The 21,641-nt window shown below is 41.1% G+C and overlaps 1 protein-coding gene across 1 annotated transcript; it reads right to left on the minus strand.

Annotated features, from left to right (window-relative positions):
• Positions 1 to 801: 801 nt before the first annotated feature.
• On the minus strand, positions 802 to 9,744 carry Nudt19 (nudix hydrolase 19). The gene is made up of 3 exons (XM_076838454.2): positions 8,864 to 9,744; positions 3,025 to 3,232; positions 802 to 1,802 (listed from the first exon to the last, which is right to left on the minus strand). Exons 1-3 carry the CDS (start codon positions 9,659 to 9,661, stop codon positions 1,597 to 1,599), a joined length of 1,212 nt encoding a protein of 403 aa, XP_076694569.2. The 5' UTR covers positions 9,662 to 9,744; the 3' UTR covers positions 802 to 1,596.
• Between the last annotated feature and the right edge of the window lie 11,897 nt (positions 9,745 to 21,641).

Genomic DNA, 21,641 nt, shown 5'->3' on the forward strand with positions numbered 1-21,641 from the left:
TAAAATCAATCACTCAGTCATAGTAACTCCAGTGAAAAGTGTAGCAGGGTTAGGGGTAAAGTTCTTCCCGTGCTTATGGCACTAAATAGTTGCATGAATCTGTATCTGTTTTCTCACTTGAAAAAATCATGGCGTAAACAGGTTCCTTTGGTCCCTTCCCTGTAACATTCTAATATTCTCTGAGAATGAAAGACTAAGCCCAAGGCTAAAAGTCATTAAGGAGAGTTATAGTAGACTCAGAAGCTAGAAGGAATGACAACTATGTCTGTGGTTCTCATACTTCACCTATCGGGACCATTTACTGAAACAAGTAAAATTGACTTTAAATCAGTGTTTCTCAGCCTTGGCCAGACAACTCTTTGTCTCAGGCGGGTTATTTAACTGCATGCCTGGTCTCTCTCCACTAGATGGTGGTAGTATCCCCTCCTCAGTTGTGACAAACAGAAATGTCTAGAATAGCCAATTGACCCAAGGGCGAAAGTGCCCAGGTAGAGAACCACTGCTCTAGATATATTCCTCTAATCAGGATTAAATAATACACATAAGTTTTATCATTGCCTTTATTTGGTTGTTAGAAAAACTAAGAAATTTCATGAAATAAGAAATCCATTGTGTTATGCATAATATAGTCAAATATAATGAAAAAGAATTGGTGTTTTTAACTATTAATTCCCACCTTTAAAAAAAATTATACCTCTTTAAAGGAGGTGAAAACACTATCCATATTAACCATACTGAAAATAAACCTAATTTAACATTCTCTCTGAACTCTTTTTTTTTTTTTTTTTTTAAGAGAGAGAGAGAGGTAGAGAGAGAGAGAGAGAGAGAGAGAATTTTAATATTTATTTTTTAGTTATCGGCGGGCACAACATCTTTGTTTGTATGTGGTGCTGAGGATCGAACCCGGGCCGCACGCATTCCAGGCGAGCGCGCTACCACCTGAGCCACATCCCCAGCCCCTCTCTGAACTCTTTGTATTTATTAACCAGCACTTAATAACATAAAAGTTGATAGGTTTGTATGGCTTCATATTTCTTTAAAATATTAACTAAAATAGATTTCCAATTTGGAAAACATAATATATTATACTAATGCCACTTGGTTTTAAAAAGAATTGGATCTTAGTAATCAAGCTAAAGACAATAGCAAGAAAACAATGGCATTATCACTTGAAGGGTGTCTCAGTCTAGTGTTTGCCATCCAGTCAGGCACTCTTAAATTAATTTCAGCAGAGAGTCTTAAGAAATTCATGGTTCAACTTCCAAAACACATTAGGAAAAATGCTAATATGTGGGACAATTAAAACAATGGCAACAGAACATCTTATTTAAACTTTTAGGCTAATAAAACAATACAGAAGTAGGGCCCCTTGTGACTTTTTTTTTTCTCATTTTGGTAACATCAATTTTATACTCACTGCATACTGAATGATTAAAAGAATAAAATAAGCAAGAGAGCTCCACAACACACTTAAAAGAAGAAACACTCCATGATAGCTTGCACAGGCACCAAGTTATATAATTTTCAAACAAGTTTAGTCAACCCTCTTAATCATTCCCACAACTGAAATAGTTTAGTTTAGAAAGAAGTAGCTCCCTACAAATGGCTCTTACTTATTATGTAGTTCTTAGGATAAACATGTTTACACTTTGACTGAACAGTCACATGGACCTCATAAAAATGGCGATTGTGTATCACTATTCGGTGAAATTTCTTGCCTTCTTTCATGATTTCTTTAGTTGTTTTTTCAGTAGACAAAGACTTTTCTACATAGTCTGAATCTTCTAGGTACAGCTCATCTCCTGAAAAATAATAAAAACTTAAATCTATAAAGTATTATTTTATAAATCATTCAAATATATTAATGACATATAAATTGGTATTAATTTTTTATTTCATGCATTTGGAACTGAGTTGTTAAATAACCCTAGTTTTACAAGTTTATATTAATTTTTTCTCATATTTTTAATATTTTCACCCTCCCCTTATCCTCCACCCAAGAATTTTCTTTGAGCACATAAAAATTTCTGACTGAAATGTTCTTCATTGTGAACTGTAAATTTTATATTAGTTCATGACTCTCTTTAGTGTATTAAATACTGACATTGACATTGATCTTGACAGTCATACTTTTGATATTTCTATATGGGCTGTTCTGATAAGGTTAATTTAAAGAAGTTGTTATTTACATCAAAACTGCCAAACTATAGGTTGAGTAACAAATCTTATCACTATTCTCAGGAGCTGAGCAGGCAGATATAAAGTATGATAGGTCACAAAATCCCTGCCACAAAACTGTGTTCACCAAACTACAATCGACCATCAACAAATATCCTACCTCAATTTTATACTCACGGCATACTGTATGGTTAAAAGACCATAACTCTAGTTGGCAACTTACAAGTTCTCATAATTCAAAATTATGGTTCAGGTTGTGGCTCAGTGGTAGAGCACTTGTCTGGCATGTGTGAGGCACTGGGTTCAATACTCAGCACCACATAAAAATAAACAAAATAAAGGTATTGTGTCCATCTACAACTAAAAAAATTTAAAAAAAAATAAACTGTACAAAGTGAGATAATACACGAGAAAGAAACTTGTCAATGTCTACAAAATGTACTTATAAGCTGGGCACAGTGGCCCATGCCTGTAATCCCAGTCGCTCAGGAGGCTAAAGCACAAGGATCTCAAGTTCAAAGCCAGCCTCAGCAAAAGCAAGGTGCAAAGCAACTCAGTGAGATTCTGTTTCTAAATAAAATACAAAATAGAGCTGAGTTGAGTGCCCCTGAGTTCAATCCCCAGTAAACCCCCCAAAATATACCTATATAAATGTGTATGTGATGTCATTCAGAATTTCTGGTTATATAAATACCATTGATGTTTTACAGACTTCGGCTCTATTTAATTAATACCTTGTAGGCTAAACAACTTAACTGTAATTTATATCTCTGTGCTGGGTAATACTGCCAGACAGCCCAGTGACTGTGCATACTGACAAAATGTTTTGCTGCTTCACTAACTTACCAGGTAAAAGCTGGAGCATCCCATCAGCAGTTAAATATGTAATTGGCAGCCACCGTTCAACCTCTTCTAAGGCACGATCCAAACAAAATTTGTGCAGGTCAGACAGAGAGGCAAAGTTTTCAAGTCGTCTTACTTCGTAGAACTGTGGGGGCGCCAGCCAAATTTCTTTTGATATGAAACTTTTAGTTGCCTCTGATGGAGATGACCACTGTGGAAGATAAAGGTAAGGCTTCCATCAAATAGATTGCTAGGTTAATGCATAGGATCTACTTATAATTTTATATCTTATTATGTCATTAAAGTGCCTTTCTAGATCCCTCTGAGACAAAGGAAACATTGGGGGAGGGTGTTGCAGTAGTCCCAGCTAATTGAGAGACTCAGGCAGGAGGATGGCTTGATTAGAGGGGTTTAAGACCAGCCTGAGCAACATAGCAAGACCTGCTCTATTTAAAAAAAAAAAAAAAAGATCCAGAGAAGAAAGCTGTGCTGATCCTCTTAAGAGGTTGATTACTGGAGCACTGACCCCAGCCAAGGTCAGTGAACCAGGACGGATCACTAAGAATTGAGTTGGGAGTTGTTCAGTATAAAAGGAAGATGTGGGAGGGTTATAGTGGTTCTGTTCATTCCCAAAGGAAGACTGAAGGGTAAACTTCTGACAGTGGATTGAGAATTTGATGCCTTCATTCCTCCCATAAACGGGTACCTTGGCTTGGCCCTGAGGAAATGATGGACAAAACTCTAAAAGAGACACTAGAGGGCTTTTAGCCACCAAAATACATCATGATGTATGGCACACACTACAATGGTGGTGAAGAATCAGGAACAATAGGAGCTTTCAGGAAGGTCAAGAAGCAGACTCAGTCTACAGTCCAGAGACTAATAACTGTAGGGTTTCAGCCAGACAGGGTCTGCCCATTAAATTCAAGTGGTGTAAACTGCTCTCTTGCCACAGCTTTCCTTCACAGACCCTGAGATAAAAAAAAAAGTGACTCAGGAGTATGGAAAAACTTCCAAAGGCCCTAGCCACTGATACCCAAACCCACCCACCATCCCTCTCTCCCTCCCTTCCTTCTCTCTCTCCCTCCCTCCCTCCCTCCCTCCCTCTCTCCCTCCCTCCCTCCCTCCCTCCCTTCCTCTCTCCTTTTCCCTCTCCCCCCTCTTTTTTTTCTCTTTCTATGGTACTAGGGATTAAATCCAGGAGTGCTTTACCACTGAGCCACATCCCAGCCGTTTTTTTATTTTGAGATCAGGGCTTGATAAATTGCCCAGGCAGGCCTGGGTAATCTGTGATCCGCCTCCCTCAGCAGCCCAGGCAGTTGAGATTACAAGCATGTATCACTGCACCTGGCAACATGTGGACTGTTTCTTAACTGACATATGACACAGTAATAGTTTTTGAGAAAGCCCAGTCCATTCCACTTGGGCCACAGCCCACCCTCTTTTAGTTTAGCATATAAACTCCTTCCTCCTGCGCTGGAATGCAGGGAGTCCTCTTGTCCTGCTGCAGCCCAAGACATGTGGAAGCTCCTAATAAATTCCAACTTTGTGCAATGCTGGATCTGTCTGCCTTTTTCTTTGGTCTTTAGGCACCTTCCTCCTTTGGTGGCCAGTTCTCATACACCAGGACTGAGTTTTTCCAGTGGTCTCCCCACCCCAGAGTTAAAACTGACCTCTGCCTTAGGTGACTATGGATCAAAGGTTTGTGATCCTGTATGTGCTCAATTATCCCAAGAGGCCTGATAAATCTTTACATCCCTTTGGCTCTGGTAGAGAGCCCTGGTAGAGGGATCATTCTGAAGTTGGCCAAGGCTGCAATTTGAAAATCAAAGCTTTGGGTCTCCAAGTTACCCAATCGTTAAGTTATTTCCAGGGCATTCTGATTTCTCTGTCCTGTGAGTTCGACAACAGGCAAGGTGATAGTCATCTTCCACTTAATCCAACCTCTTCAGGTTATTCTAGACCATCGGTTATGATAAATTATCATTTATTGCTTACTTGTTATCAGTAAATCTCTGCTCAAAATGCTTTATATAAAATATTTCTAGTCCTTAGGATAATGCTGCAAAGTCCCATTTTACAGATGAGAACATTTAGGTAGCTCCTCTATCTAGAAAATCTTGGTTTCAAACTCTTGGGGTATCTGACTCCAAATTCCACTGTTTCTACTAGATTTTTGAACCTCAACACAACTGACACCAGGCCAAAAGTCTTTGTTGAGGGCTGCTGTGTACGCACTGAAACAGGGATACCAGCAGCATCCTTGGGCTCTACCCACTAGATGGCAGTAACAACCCCCCAATTATGACAACCAAAAAAAAAAAAAAAAAGGCTCCAGACATTGCCAAGTGTACCCCTGGAGAGGTTGGGCAAATCACCCCCATTTAAGAACCACTCATCTAAGCTAACTTAAGAATTACTAGCCGGGTACGGTGGTGTACATTTAAAGCACTTGCACTGAGGAAACTGAGGTGGGAGAATCATTGACTCCACAAGTTCAAGACCAGCCTGGGCAAGATAGTGAGGTCCATCTCAAAAGAACTGTTTATTGGAACCTCCTCTTCCACACATGAGAGTTTGAATTATACTCCTTTGGCCAATTAAATAGTAGAGCACAGGATAAAATCTATGAAACAACTATTTCCAGACACTGAAAAAAGCAGTACTATAATTTCTCAGAAAAGAAAAATGAATGAGGTGAACCCTACCATTGTCTGGAGTTTCTGCCTAAAAAATATAGGACAAGGAGAGAGAACCTAATCAGAGTCTAGGATTCATGAAGACTTGAGAAGACAGAAATCAGAATTTGGGAAGCTCACACAGGCTAGCATTTGGACAACAGTGGATCTAAGAGGAAGGATCTATACAGAATAGAAAATCTGTACAAAGCATCCTTGAATCTTTGCTAAACACACATCTGGCCATGCAGAAGGTGAAACGATATGGTATTGGAAAAGATGATATCAGAAGAAGGAACGACTGGGGCTGTGACTGTGGCTCAGTGGGGCTGTGACTGTGGCCTGGCATGCATGAGGCAATGGGTTTGACCCTCAGCACCACATAAAAACAAAATAAAGGTAGTGTCACCCACAACTAAAACATTAAAAGGGAGGGAAGAGGAGGGGAAGGAGGGGGGAGGAGGGAGAAGTTGTAGTAAATGTTGCCAACACCATTTAAAGAAATATGGCAAAATCCAGCACTTAACAACATAAAACGAAAATTTCCAACATCTAATAAAAAATTATAAGACATGACAAAAGTAGGAAATGTGATCCATAACTAGAAGAAAATCAGTCAATATAAAAGACCAAGAAATTACAAATATCATGGAGTTGGAGAGAAGTTTATTTTTTGTCTGTACTACAGATTAAATCCAGGGATGCTTTACCACTAAGCTATATCCCTGATCCTTTTTATTTTTTATTTTGAGACAAGATCTCACTAAGTTGCTTAGGCTGGTCTTGAACTTGCAAACCTCTTGTCTCAGCATCTGAATCACTTAAGCATTATTGGTCTGAGACACTGCATCCAGCCAGAAAAGATCATTAACCGCCCCCCCCCCCCCCGCATTATAAGTATGTTTCACTGGTTCAAAGCTGTAAATTAAAATATCCACATGATGAGAGAAATAGAAAATATTTTTAAATAATTAAATGAAGCTTCTAGAGGTGAATGATATCTAAAATGAAAAATCCACTTGGGTTGTATTTACAGCAGATTAGATACTTCACAAGAGTAAATTTGAAAACATAGCAATAGAATGTATTAAAATGAAATACAGAGGAAAAAAGATTGAAAAAAGCAAACGAGGCATCAATAACCAATGAAATATTATCAAGTAGCCTCAGATATGTAACTGAGCCAGGCATGGTGGTGCACGTCTGTAATCCAAGGGGCTCGGGAGGCTGAGGCAGGAGGATCACAAGATCAAAACCAGCCTCAGCAATTTAGCAAGGCCCTAAGTAACTCAGTGAGACCTAAATAAAATACAAAAAAGGGATGGGGATGTGAAACAGTGGCTAAGTGCTCCTGGTTTCATTCCTTATTACCTGTGGGGACAAGTGCATGCAGTACTGCATACATGGCATAAGGGCGCCTGAGTGGCAGGCCACTCCCCTCATGCTAGGTGCCTGAATAGCAGGCCACTTACCCCTTAGGCACAGCACTTGGCATGAGGCCATGTGTTGGAGTCCCTGTACTTGCTCCACAGCCCACTCCTCGTTTGATCGCTGCAAAGACAGCTAGCAGAAATTGCATTGGTGGCTGCCTGCCTGTAAACTGCTTAGCTACTGCCTGAGTATATATACATAGTAACTGCACAATAAACTCATATCTGTTTCCTGCTTGTCTCAGGAGGTCTTGATTTGCGACTCCTGTTCCTTGGACCCCCCTCGCTGGACAAGAGAGAGCCCATGCAATTACCCATTACACACACACACACACACACAAATGTGTAATTTAAGTCACAAAATAGGGCGAGATGTGAAACATTTGAAGAAATGAACAAGTAAGAAAAGATAGGGACTAGGGGGGCAGGTTCTTCAATGGTAGAGAGCTTGCCTAGCAGTGGTAAGGCTCTCTGTCCAATGCTCAATTCGGAAAGGAAACAGAAGAGAAGAAAAGGAGAAGAGGAAGATAGAAAGAAAGGGAGTGAGAGGGAAAGCAATGCACATCAGAATAAAATTGCTGAAAACCAATTACCAAGAGAAAGTATTCAAAGTAGCCACACACACCAAAAACACACTAAATGTAGGGGGCGAATGATTAATAGTAACAGCAGACTTCTCATAAAAAATGTATGTCAGCCAGAATATAATTAAGAAACATCTCTAAGTACTGAAAGGGAAAAACAAAATCAAAAAAGGGTCCACCTACAAAATGTGCATCAAAAGTAAGGGTAAAATATAAAGTATTTTTCTGACCCCAAAATTCAGAGGATTGTTAGAAGAGCTGGACATTAAGAAATATTATAGAAAATCCTTTATAGGAAATTTTTGTTGTTGTTGCTGTTTGGTACCAGGTATTGAACCAAGGGGCACTTAACCACTGAAGCACATCCAGAGCCTTTTTTATATTTTAATAAAGACAGGGTTTTGCTGATTTGCTTAGGGTCTCGCTAAATAGCTAAGGCTGACTTTGAACTCACAATCCTCCTGCCTCAGCCTCTTGAGTGACTGGGATTTATAGGAAGTTCTTTGGACAAATAGATGGCCAGGTGTAGCTTTTGACCAACATAAAGAAATGAAGAGCAGTATACATGGTAAATACGCAGGTAAACCCAAAAAGACATTTTTCCCCTTATTTCCAGTCTTTAAAAGATTGACTAAAACTGTCAAGGTGGCACACACCTGTAATCCCAGAAACTTAGGAGACTGCAACAGGAAGATTGAAAGCTCAAGGCTAGCCTGGGAAACTCAGTAAGAACTTGTCTCAAATTTTTCAAAAAGGTCTGAGAATATAGTTAAGTGGTAGAGTGCTTGCACAACGCTTCTGGTTCAATCCCTAGTACTGGGAGAGAGAGAAAAAAGGCTTGTTTACTGTCTAAAGCAAAAATAACTGTGCAGTTAATAGAAATAAAAGTATGAAAACTGCACAAAGGAAAGGAGGGGAGAAATAGAAGTTCAGTTGTCCCTTGGTACCTGTGGGGGCTTGATTCCACGACTCTTCACCCTCAGATTCCAAAATCTGAAGATGCTCAAGTCCTTTGTATAAAATGGTGCAGTGTTTGCATATAACCTACACACATCCTCCTGTACTTATTTGCTTGTTCATTTATCGGTACTTCATTTATTCGGATTGAACCCAGGGCTGCTTTACCACCTGATCCCTGTGGATGCCCTACCTGGCAGCCCACCACCTCAGACAGGTCGGGATAGACCGGCGGCGGCTCGCGCAGGCAGCACAGGAAGAATGCCGTGTCGAAGCGCCGACTGCCACCGCGCCCGAACGGCGTGAGCCAGGCGCTCCAGTCGTGCAGCGCCCAGATGTCAGGAGTGCAGTCCAGGTGCGCGCACAGGCGCAGGAAGTGGCGCGGGTCGCGGCGGACGCGCGCGCGCCAGGCATCCAGGCCCTGCGGCGGGGCCAGGGCAAGGCCGGGCTCCCGAGCGGGACCTGGGGGCTCCGAGCCCTGCAGGGCGCCCCTGGGCCGCAGCAGCAGCACCCCCGCCTCCTCGAAGGTCTCGCGGATGGCGCAGATGCGCATGGCGACGTCATCCGGCAGTGCCCCGGCGTGTCCGTCGGCGGCGTCTGGCAGCACGGGGAAAGAGGCTCTCCGAGGCGGCGCTGGGCCCAGGCCGAAGCGCGGCTGCCCTTGGTGCTCGGTAAAGAGGTGCAGCCAGTCCGCAGAGCGATCTGCCGCGTCCAGCACGCCGCCCGGGAAGACGTGCGCACCGGGCATGAAGCCTTGGTTCGGGGAGCGCTGCAGCAGCAGCAGCCGGAAGCCTTCGGAGGGCGGCGGGGGCAGTGACCGGGCGGCGGCACCCGGGCGCGTCCAGCCGGCAGCCAGCACTACGGTGGCCGCCCGCCGCCAGACGCTAGAGCCCGGCCGCAAGGGGCCGCTCATGATGGGCGGCGGCGCGCGGGTTTGCAACTCGGGTCCTGGCGCGGGCGGGAGCTCCTGGGCAAGTTTGGAGCCTTGCATCAACCCCGGCGGCCTTACGGTTTTTAGGAGGAATACCGGATTCTCGGTGAATTTGGTTGTGCAGCCTTTACCCTCACGGCGCCGGCCTGTGGGAGGGGCGTAACCCAGCGCGACTCGGCACCGCCTCGAACGCCTTCGGGCAGTGACAGCCACTCTCGCGGGACCAGGTCGGTTAGCCGCCAACGAGCGAAGTCGTTCACAGCTGAAAGGAGGGCTGCATTAACCCGGTTCGGGACGCTTGGACCAAGTGCAAGAAGGCTTAAGGGTGTACATAACCTGTGGTAGAAAAAATGGGATGGAAACCCAGGCCTGATGACACCTACCTGTCCCACCAAAATCTGAGACCTATAGGACTTTCTCCCTTAAACTAAGGCGGAACCGTGAGTGTTACCTTTGAGGAAGGAAGAGAGCTTTACAAACTCAGAAGAACCACGCTAATGAAAAGTGAACGGATGAACCAGATGCCGAATTGTACATTTCTGTGCAGCCTGAATGCGAAAGGTCCTTCCTGAATACTTGTCTTCCAGGGCAATTGGTTTTATCTTTCTGGATTCTTTTAAGTGTTAGGGCATCTGAGAATCTCCTTAGGCAACTTAGGTCATTTGATTTGATTTTCTCTTCTTTTCTCTATCTTTTGGAGAGAGCTGGTTTAAATCTGAGTCTTCTCTTTTCACAAATCCTTGTCAGTCAACAGCAACATCTCCCACAATTGCTATTAAAATTGATCACACATTGTTTAGGTTTTGTGAGAGTTAGACTATACCATGGAGCTTCATTTACAAATTTTCATTGTAATATGGGATTTTTTTTTTTTTCCTGAGGAGATGGCACTGCAGTATTTAGGCTGTTTTTTGTCAGGATCATTTCTAATGCACATGCCTGAATATTGACTATATCCCCAGAAACAAAAGGAGGTCACATGCTGAAAAAAGCACATGTAGAGGCCAAAGGAGAACACATGCCATACTGAGAGGATCTGCCAACTTCTTTCCACCTTGAGTCAACTTTTCATTGCTGTGACCAAAACATGAACAACTGGAGGAAGGAGGGACTTATTCTGACTCAGTTTCAGAGATTTCAGTCCATGGTGACTGGCTCCATTGCTCTAAGCTTGTGATAAGCCAAAACATCATGGTGGAAGGGAAGGGCATGGGAGAGAAAACTTTGCTCCAGGCATTCAGGAATGGGGTAGTGGGAGGGGCCAGGGACAAGATAGAGTCCTCAGTGATCTACTTCCTCCAACCATGCCCCACCTGCCTACACTTTTCAACACCTCCCATAGTTCATTCAATTATTAATTCATCCAGCATTAGCCCACTGATGAGGTCAGAACCTTCATAATCCAATCATTTCCTCAAAGACCCACCTTCTGACATTGCTGCATTGGGAACCGAATCTTCAACATATGAGCTTTCAGGGAAATTTCCACATCCAAAGCATAACAAAAACTAGATACAATGTGATAACTGGTTAAATATGCAGAGCAAAGGAAGGAATTAAGCTTGGGAGACTGAAGTCACATTCTTCAATTCTCTGAGTAATAATAATCCTAAGAGTAATTGCCGCAGTCTGGCTGGGCACAAAATCACGAGCCACTCACAGCCTTGTAGATTCAAACAGCAATTCTTTATTCCCGAACTGTCACTGGCACTCTCCACGCACGTTCTGGGAAAATCCACACTTCCACTGAGCTCTGCATCCCAACATACTCTCTGAATCCTGTGAGAACTCAACGGGAACTCAAGGAGCCTGCGAGCGCTTGAGGCAGCAGGATACAGTAGGGTCCCAGTAGGGTGCACCTTAAACCCTAAACCCCGATCTGCCCTAAACCCTGATCCGCCCTAAACCCGGATCCGCCCTGGTCCTTGAGCAGGGTCACCTTACTCAAACATACATGCAATGTCACTGCAAATGACCTGGGTCCAAGGCAAGCCCATTTCCACAATGGAGAGCCCTCCCTCTAAGCAACATGGGGTAGGCTGACAAGGAAATTGCCATGCGTCATTCTTACTTAGCTATGGCTCTCAGCAAGTAATAATATTTTCTAAGACCTTACTATTGTGAGGCACTCGGAACTTTTGAAAGTATCAACTATATAATGCTTACAAATCCCTATAAATTTAAAAGTTAACACCATTTTATAGATGGCTATCTATGGTGGAGATTAAGTATCAGAAAAGGACACACTATTCACTACAACCAGCACCATGGTTTTGTGGGTGTGAATGTTTGTTTTGATATCAGCTGATTTTCCCAGAGACTGATCACTCCTGAGTGAGATGATCAAGCCCTGGAGTATAGAGCAAAATGACGGAAATGAAATCTTAACAAAGACAGAACTGTCTCCAAAACCCAGATGCTGCCATAGTCTCAGAAGATGCAATATGGGTTTATGTATGGAACCAGACACCACAAAAAGTTATTTGAACTGTACCCAAGAATCAGAACAAAGGCAAGCAGCAGTCCCTGACCATCAAAAGAGATCGATAAGAGCACATTCAAGAGTGCTCTGCTTAAGAACAAATTTTGGATATATTGCTTACTTATTGCTGCTAACAAATTACTCCGAAACTTGGTGGCTGAAAACAATATTTATTATCTCCCTATTTTTGTAGATTTGGAATTTGAGAGCATCCTGGCTAGTGGTTGTGATTCAGTATCTCCCATGGTAAACACACCAGCTGGGGTTTGACTGGAGCTGGTGGTTTTAATTCCTCAATAACTTGTTCACATGGATGTTGGCAAGGGTCTCTCCATAGGGGCTACTTGAATGTCTTCAGGACTTGGTAGTTTACTTTCCCCAGAGAGAGTGATCCACGAGAGAGGAAGAAACCATGCATGATGCCTTTTATGACTTACCCTCAAAAATCGCACGTCATTTCCCCGGTGTTCTGTTGTTACATTGGCCAGCTCTAGTCAATGTGAGAGGGAGAAAAAAATACATGGAGATGGAAGTCAACTTGGGGGCTGACCACCATAGGGTTAAAAAAAAATTGGAACTGTAGCAAGGAATTTGACTCTTCACTTTTGCCTGAAAAATGTCCAATGCGTGACTAAAAGTAGGATTGAATACTTGGCATCTCTGCCTCCATTTTGCATCTGTCTCCTCTGCTTTGAGTCATCTGGGTTACCAGGAACAAAGTCTGATCAATAACTATCTTGACTTGAAGCTACTCCCTCCCTTTCAGATAACAGCAACTTTTTATCTCAGACAAGGCCCCGTCACTAATCCTGAGATAATAGTGGACATACCATATCTGATCAAACTTACCTGGTTTAGTGTCTGTGAAAAACCTCCAGCTGTGCAAACCCCCAACCCTGGCCCTCATTCCCCTTTCAATAACACCTTGAAGTTATTGTCAGTCCCTCAAAGAGAGGACTAAGAACGTGGGCCCCTTGTCTCTCCAGCTACACTGATTAAAATTCCTTTCGTGCTTTTCACCATTACCTTTTCTGTTTGTTTTTGGGGGTAAGTAACTAGACCTGATTTTTTGGATCCCCAGAGTCAGGCCTAGCACTCTGGGAACAAATCTACCTAAACATCAGAAGAGAACAGGCAAATTCCTCCGTAATCTTTGACTCAAATTGTAGACACATTAAAGAAAAAGATTTGATCAACTTGGCTCCCTGTACAATTATTATGACAAAAAAATACTAGGGCAGAGTTTATGACATAGGATAAACCTGGAAAAAATGAGCAGATGACCTGGAATTAGAGAGTTTTTTGGGTTTTGTTTTTTATAGATAAGAAAAAAAACTAAGACTATGTAGAAAAATGGGCAAGAGAACCACACACCCAGAGACTTGAAGGTGGAGGTAGGAGGATTTCAAGTTCAAGGCCAGCCTTTAAAACTTAGTGAGGGGCTGGGCTTGTGGCTCAGTGGTAGTGCACTCACCTCTTATGGGCAAGGCCCTGGGTTCCATCCTCAGCACCACATAAAAATAAAATAAATAAATAAAACAAAATTATTAAGTAAAAAACTTAGTGAGGCCCTAAGCAACTTAGTGAAACCTGTATCAAAAATAAAAAGGGCAGGCTGGGATTGTAGCTCAGTGTAGAGTGCTTGCCTAGCATGTGTGAAGCACAGGGTTCAATTCTCAGCACCACATATAAATAAATAAAGTTCTATCAACAACTAAAAAATGATAATAATAAAAACTTTAAAATAAAAATAATAAAAATGGCTGGGGATATAGTTCAGTGGTAAAGTACCCATGGGTTAAGTCCCCAGTACCAAAATTTTTAAAAAGGGCAAGAGATGTGAAAAGACAATTCATAGTTATTTACTTAAGGCCATATGGCCAGCAAGTGTTGGATCTGTCTCCAAACCTACCAACATGTGCTTAGGGTGCCCTGCCCTGTTTTTTCTGTGACATGGCACCTTGCCAGCTGCTCCAGGCCTGACAGTAAATGCATACAGCCATCCCTAAGGAGCACTACCAATTACCGTGTGTCACTAGGTCACAAGAGAGTGGGTTTATGACAACAGTTGCTCACTTCATAGCTAAAAACATGTGACTCCTCATTCTTTAAATGACCCACCCTAGCTGTCATTACAATAAGAAATGTTCTTATTTGATTTATTGGAACATGCATAACCTTGCATAAAAACAAACAAACTTTCTAAACAGGACATGTTACTGTATTTCAATCTCAAGTTCATCAAGTCCAAACTTATTCCCATTATTCCTTATTTATCAGGTTTTGTCAGTTTAAAGAAGGGGATGGAAAGAGGCTGTGATCTATGGGGCAAGCCATGGAGAGATGACTTCAGTTTGAAAGCTCACTAGTTACACAGGTGAGTTTTTTTAACCTGTCCCAAACAAGCCAAGTCACTGGGGATAAACAAAATTCACCAACAGATGACCAGTAACATCCTGTACTCCAAGACTCAGCACATGAAAATAATTTCTCATAATATTATTAAAGAAGAGCTTTAAGAAAATTCTGCTATGGTTTGGATCATGGTTCAACTGTGTCCCCCAAGGGTTCATGCGTTAGAAGCTTGATTCTCAGTATGGTGATGCTGGGAGGTGGTGGAATCTTTAAACAGTGGGGTCCAAGCCAGGCGTGGTGGTGCATACCTGTAATCCCTAGTGTCTCCAGAGGCTGAGGCAGGAGGATCACAAGTTCAAAGCCAGCCTCAGCAACTCAGTGAGGCCCTAAGCAACTTAGTGAGACCCTGTCTTAAAATAAAAAGTAAAAAGGACTGGGGAGGTGGCTTAGTGGTTAAGCACTACTGGGTTCAATGTCTGGTACCAAAAAAAGATGTGGCACAGTAGGTAGTGATTAAGTCACTGGGGACACTGCCCTTGAAAGAAATTAATCCCAATTAGTCCCCTAGAGAGTATTTAGTTCTAAAAGTGTGAGCCTTATACCTCCCCATTCTTTGGCACCTGTCTCACCATGTGAGCTCTCCCTCTTGCATGTGCTCCAGCCATAATACTATTTTCTATGAAGTGATGCATCCAGGGGACTCTCACTGGAGGACAAATTGACAAGGCTGCCTATCTTGGACTTTCAGCCTCCAAAATTGGGAGCTACATAAACTACTTTTCTTTCTGAAGTACCCAGCTTTATGTAATTTTTTATAGCAATAGAAAATGTTTTCTCAAAATGTAGGGATCCCATTTACAGGATATTAAACAAAATTATGGGAGGCCATTCAGACTAAGCTGTTATATTAGGCCCCAACCAACCAGACTAAACCAAAATGAAGTCACTCTTGCTAAATGCCACATAATCAAACAGAAACTTAAAGGAAGAAAATATAGTCCAAAACAGATTGTTTTTTTTCTATAAACTGGAGTTTCCAGCCTATTGAGTCCATATAATAAGAAAGTGCCCTCTAGTTCAATACTTTAAAAAAGTTAACTTGACATACTGATTGTAACCAATTAATTTTTTTCTTATTGTTCTGTTTTCTTGCTCCCACTTTTTTTTTTTTTTAGAGAGAGAAAATTTTAATATTTACTTTTTAGTTTTCGGCGGACACAACATCTTTGTTTGTATGTGGTGCTGAGGATCGAACCTGGGGCACACGCATGCCAGGCGAGTGCGCTACCGCTTGAGCCACATCCCCAGCCCTTCTTGGTCCCACTTTTTAAAAGTCACTGTTCTGCTATTGCCTAGTGGGAGCTCTCACTCTCTTTTATAAAATGGGAGGCTGCCCTGATTCATAAATCACAAATAAAAGCCAATTAGATCTGGCCAGGAACAATGGGCTTGCTGTAATCCCAGCTACTGGTGAGGTTGAGGCAAGAGGATCACAAGTTCAAGGCCATCCCTAGCAACTTAGGGCTTAAAGGCCCTAAGCACCTGTCTCAAAAATAAAAAGGGCTGGAGATGTGGCTCAGTGGTAAAGTGCCCCTTGGTTCAATCCCTAGTACCAAAATAAATAAAGAAAAATAATTTTTATTTATTTTTATTTTTATTTTTTTTATTAATTTTTATTGTTGGTTGTTCAAAACATTACATAGTTCTTGATATATCATATTTCACACTTTGATTCAAGTGGGATATGAACTCCCATTTTTACCCCGTATACAGATTGCAGAATCACATCAGTTACACATCCATTGATTTACATATTGCCATACTAGTGTCTGTTGTATTCTGCTGCCTTTCCTATCCTCTACTATCCCCCCTCCCACCCCTCCCCTCTTCTCTCTCTACCCCCTCTACTGTAATTCATTTCTCCCCCTTATATTTTTTTCCCCTTTCCCCTCACTTCCTCTTGTACGTAATTTTGTATACCCCTGAGGGTCTCCTTCCATTTCCATGCAATTTCCCTTCTCTCTCCCTTTCCCTCCCACCTCTCATCCCTGTTTAATGTTAATCTTCTCTCATGCTCTTTGTCCCTACTCTATTCTTAGTTACTCTCCTTATATCAAAGAAGACATTTGGCATTTGTTTTTAAGGGATTGGCTAGCTTCACTTAGCATAATCTGCTCTAATGCCATCCATTTCCCTGAAAATTCTATGATTTTGTCATTTTTTAATGCAGAGTAATACTCCATTGTGTATAAATGCCACATTTTTTTTATCCATTCGTCTATTGAAGGGCATCTAGGTAGGTTCCACAGTCTTGCTATTGTGAATTGTGCTGCTATGAACATGGATGTAGCAGTGTCCCTGTAGTATGCTCTTTTTAGGTCTTTAGGGAATAGACCCAGAAGGGGAATAGCTGGGTCAAATGGTGGTTCCATTCCCAGCTTTCCAAGAAATCTCCATACTGCTTTCCAAATTGGTCGCACCAATTTGCAGTCCCACCAGCAATGTACAAGTGAACCCTTTCCCCACATCCTCGCCAGCACTTGTTGTTGTTTGACTTCCTAATGGCTGCCAATCTTACTGGAGTGAGATGGTATCTTAGGGTGGTTTTGATTTGCATTTCTCTGACTGCTAGAGATGGTGAGCATTTTTTCATGTACTTGTTGATTGATTGTATGTCCTCCTCTGAGAAATGTCTGTTCAGGTCCTTGTCCCATTTGTTGATTGGGTTATTTGTTATCTTATTGTCTAATTTTTTGAGTTCTTTGTATATTCTGGATATTAGGGCTCTGTCTGAAGTGTGAGGAGTAAAGATTTGTTCCCAGGATGTAGGCTCCCTATTTACCTCTCTTATTGTTTCTTTTGCTGAGAAAAAACTTTTTAGTTTGAGTAAGTCCCATTTGTTGATTCTAGTTATTAACTCTTGTGCTATGGGTGTCCTATTGAGGAATTTGGAGCCCGACCCCACAGTATGTAGATTGTAGCCAACTTTTTCTTCTATCAGATGCCGTGTCTCTGATTTGATATCAAGTTCCTTGATCCACTTTGAGTTAACTTTTGTGCATGGCGAGAGAAAGGGATTCAGTTTCATTTTGTTGCATATGGATTTCCAGTTTTCCCAGCACCATTTGTTGAAGATGCTATCCTTCCTCCATTGCATGCTTTTAGCCCCTTTATCAAATATAAGATAGTTGTAATTTTGTGGATTGGTTTCTGTGTCCTCTATTCTGTACCATTGGTCCACCTGCCTGTTTTGGTACCAGTACCATGCTGTTTTTGTTACTATTGCTCTGTAGTATAGTTTGAAGTCTGGTATCGCTATACCGCCTGATTCACACTTCCTGCTTAGCATTGTTTTTGCTATTCTGGGTCTTTTATTTTTCCATATGAATTTCATGATTGCTTTCTCTATTTCTACAAGAAATGCCTTTGGGATTTTGATTGGCATTGCATTAAACCTATAGAGAACTTTTGGTAATGTCGCCATTTTGATGATGTTAGTTCTACCTATCCATGAACAGGGTATATTTTTCCATCTTCTAAGATCTTCTTCTATTTCTCTCTTTAGGGTTCTGTAGTTTTCATTGTATAAGTCTTTCACCTCTTTTGTTAGGTTGATTCCCAAGTATTTTTTTTTTTTTGAGGATATTGTGAATGGAGTGGTTGTCCTCATTTCCATTTCAGAGGATTTGTCGCTGATATACAGGAATGCCTTTGATTTATGCGTGTTGATTTTATATCCTGCCACTTTGCTGAATCCATTTATGAGCTCTAATAGTTTCTTTGTAGACCATTTTGGGTCTGCTAGGTATAGAATCATGTCATCTGAAAATAGTGATAATTTGAGTTCTTCTTTTCCTATTTTTATGCCTTTAATTTCTTTCATCTAATTGCTCTGGCAAAAAATAATTTTTAAAAAGCCAATTGGATCTGTAACCAGAATTGTCTTTCCATAATGACATCATTCTGGAAGTGGCAAAATAATGGGTACAGAAATCAACTCTGTGTTTGCCAGAGTCTGGAATGGGAGAATAGAATCTTTTTAGGGATGGGGAATTTTTTAAGGATGATAGAAATATTCTATACCTTGATTGTGGCAGTGCTTACATGATTGTTTAGGTGTCCCCCTACTATCATTTGAACCCTGAATGTCCCCCAAAGGCCCATGTCTTCAAGATTTGGTGCCGCAGGGATTGCTATTTGGAGGTTCTGAAATCTTTAAAAGGTGAGGTCTAACTGGGAGGTCCTTTGGTCATTAGAGACTTGCCCAAGAAGGGGATTGTGGGATCCCAGCCCCCTCCTCTTTTTCTTTTGCTTTCTGGCCATGAAGTGAGCAATGTGCTCCGCCACAGGTTCCCTGATGTTACCATTCAGCACCCCCATCAGGGTCCCAAAGCAATGAGCCCACTTGGTCTTGGACAAGAACTTCCAAAACTATGAGTGAAAATAAACCATTTCTCTTTAAGAATTAATTATCTTTGGCATTTGTTGTAATGTTAGAAAACTATTACAACCCTTAATCTTGATTTTGCTTTCCATGGTTTCACTTACCCAAGATCAACAATAGTTCAAAGTATTAAGTGGAATATTCCAGAAATAATTTGAAAGTTTTAAATTGTGTGCTATTATGAGTAGAGCAATGACATCTTTCATGGTCCAATTCATCCTACCCAGGACATGAGTCATCCTTTTGTCCAGCAGATCCATACTTTATGGCTTCCAACCCATTATTCACTTAGTACCCTTCCCTATCATCAGGTTGTCTGTCACAGTGTTGTGTTTGTGTTCAAGCTACATCATTTACCTCGCTTGATCTCACACGGACATTGTATTATCTCACACCATCACAAGAAGAAAGGCAAGGCCAGTAAATTAAACTTTATCTTAGGTATGTAAGTGTAGGAGAAAGTCTAGTATAGATAGGATTTGGCTCTTTCAGGTATCCATTAGGGGTCTTGGAACATATCCCCCACTGATAAGGGGACCTACTGTATACATTTGTCAAAACTCAAAAACTGCACATCTGAAAGCAGTAAATTTTACTGTATTTAAATTATACCTCAATAAATTTGACTTTAAAAATATATAGATTGGGGCTGGGGATGTGGCTCAATCAGTAGCGTGCTGGCCTGGCATGCGCGAGGCTCTGGGTTCGATCTTCAGCACCACATAAAATAAAGATGTTGTGTCCACCGAAAACTAAAAAAAAAAAAAAAAATGAATAAAATAAATACATACATACATATATATATATATATACATTATATATATGTATATATATAAATGTATATATATATATTGATTGGTGTGGTGGCACATGTCTGTAATCCCAGATACTTGGGAGGCTAAGGCAGAAAGATTTCAAGTTTAAGACCAGCCTGGGCAACTTAGCCAGACTTTGTCTGAAATAAAATAAAAAGAGCTAGGGGGGCTGGGGTTGTGGCTCAGCAGTAGAGTGCTCACCTAGCATGTGCAGGGCCCTGAGTTCAATCCTCAGCACCACATAAAAATAAATAAAATAAAGGTATTGTGTCCAACTACAACTAAAAAAAATATATATATATATATATAAAAAATCTGGGGATGTTGTTCAACAGCACTTATTTGGTATGTATGAGGCCCTGGGTTCAATCCCCAGTACTGAAAAAAAAAGTAGATTCCAACTTCCTCTAGACATTTTCATTGTGTATGTGGCATAATATGAATATATTTGTCTTTGTCTCTAGCTCCTGTCAGAGTTTCTAAAATCCTTAAAATTTCCTGAATGATAGGAATAGATTTATGTCAAATGTGACCCTTTGCTAACTCCCAAATTTATTATTGAAATGATAAGGTAACAGGGTGGGGCCAGTCACGATAATGATCAAATGTTTAGAGCATTAGAGGTTTGGTAATTTCAACTCCACATACCAACCTCCAGGAAAGAAGGACAGCTACAGAATAAGATCTATAAAAACTCTTGAACAAGTGATTTGATAAGTTTCTGGATTGTTGAACATAGAGGTGCAGATGAGAGTCCTCCCCTCCCAGACCTTGCCCTGTCCATCTCTTCATCTGGCTGTTCAACTGTGTCCTTGAGGAGATTTTTTAATGGCACCTGTAAGTAAGGTGTTTCCCTGAGTTCTGTCCTAACAAATTATTGATCTTGTCAACATAAAATGAGCTACCGGACTGACACTGCAAAACAGAGTTTATTTGGGACCATCAAGGGATTGCAATCCAGGAGATACAGGCTATGGCAGACCATAGGCATACCCAGGGCATTGAGGCAATGGGAAGGCTTTTAAAGATAAAAAGAAGGCCATGTGAGCCATCTTGAAACAAAGACCACTGGCCATAGGGAGTTGCAGGAGTTGGCATGAGCTCAATGGCAGAGACAGCCATTGTTAGGTTAAGTGTCTTTGTGGAAGAGGCTTATCTGGAAAATTGAGGTTTTGAGGAGTTTCTCATATAATTCTTATTATATGCCTATGTGCATGGCGGCTCTTCTTTCATAGTTTCTGGCTCCATTTTGTTAGAGTTTGACACAAATTACTCCATATTGATACTGGTAATTTCCACAAACCCAAGGAAGGGGGTTTTGGAAGTTCAATTTATAACTATTTGATCAGAAGCACTGGCCACACAGATTAGTATCTGAAGTCAGAGACCAGGGTCTTGTGGGACAGAGCTCTGAGACTGTGGAATCTAACCTATCTCCAGGTATATCATGTAAGATTTGAATTATAGGACATCCCAGGTGGGGCCTATCGCAAAATTTCTTGATGTGTAGGGGGAAAAACACCCATATATCAAATTGTTTTTCTTTTACACATACCTTTTCTCATTTTGACAAGTACATCTAGCTTTAACCTTCAAATTGATTTTTACCAGATTCTAAGTTATAGAAATTTTCACATATAGAAAACTTCAATTTTTAGGACATTTAACATAATATGATAAATAATAACAGCACTGAAAACACATTTCAAAACATGCTTTTTGATCCTCCTTGGGTAAGATTCTGACATGTTTTGTTTTGCATTTTGTGTTCTGAAAAATTATTTTCATTCTACTTGAGACTCTGGTAAAATGTACATTTTAAATAACTGAGTAACATTTTGTAGATGATAAGAGCATTCAAATTTTTATTGTAAAACAACATAGCATTACATAAAAATGTTGAAAAAAACATCATTCATAATTTCACCACCTTAGCATATATTT

This window comes from Callospermophilus lateralis, chromosome 18, assembly GCF_048772815.1.
Source record: "Callospermophilus lateralis isolate mCalLat2 chromosome 18, mCalLat2.hap1, whole genome shotgun sequence".
In the NCBI taxonomy this organism is placed as follows: Eukaryota; Metazoa; Chordata; class Mammalia; order Rodentia; family Sciuridae; genus Callospermophilus; species Callospermophilus lateralis.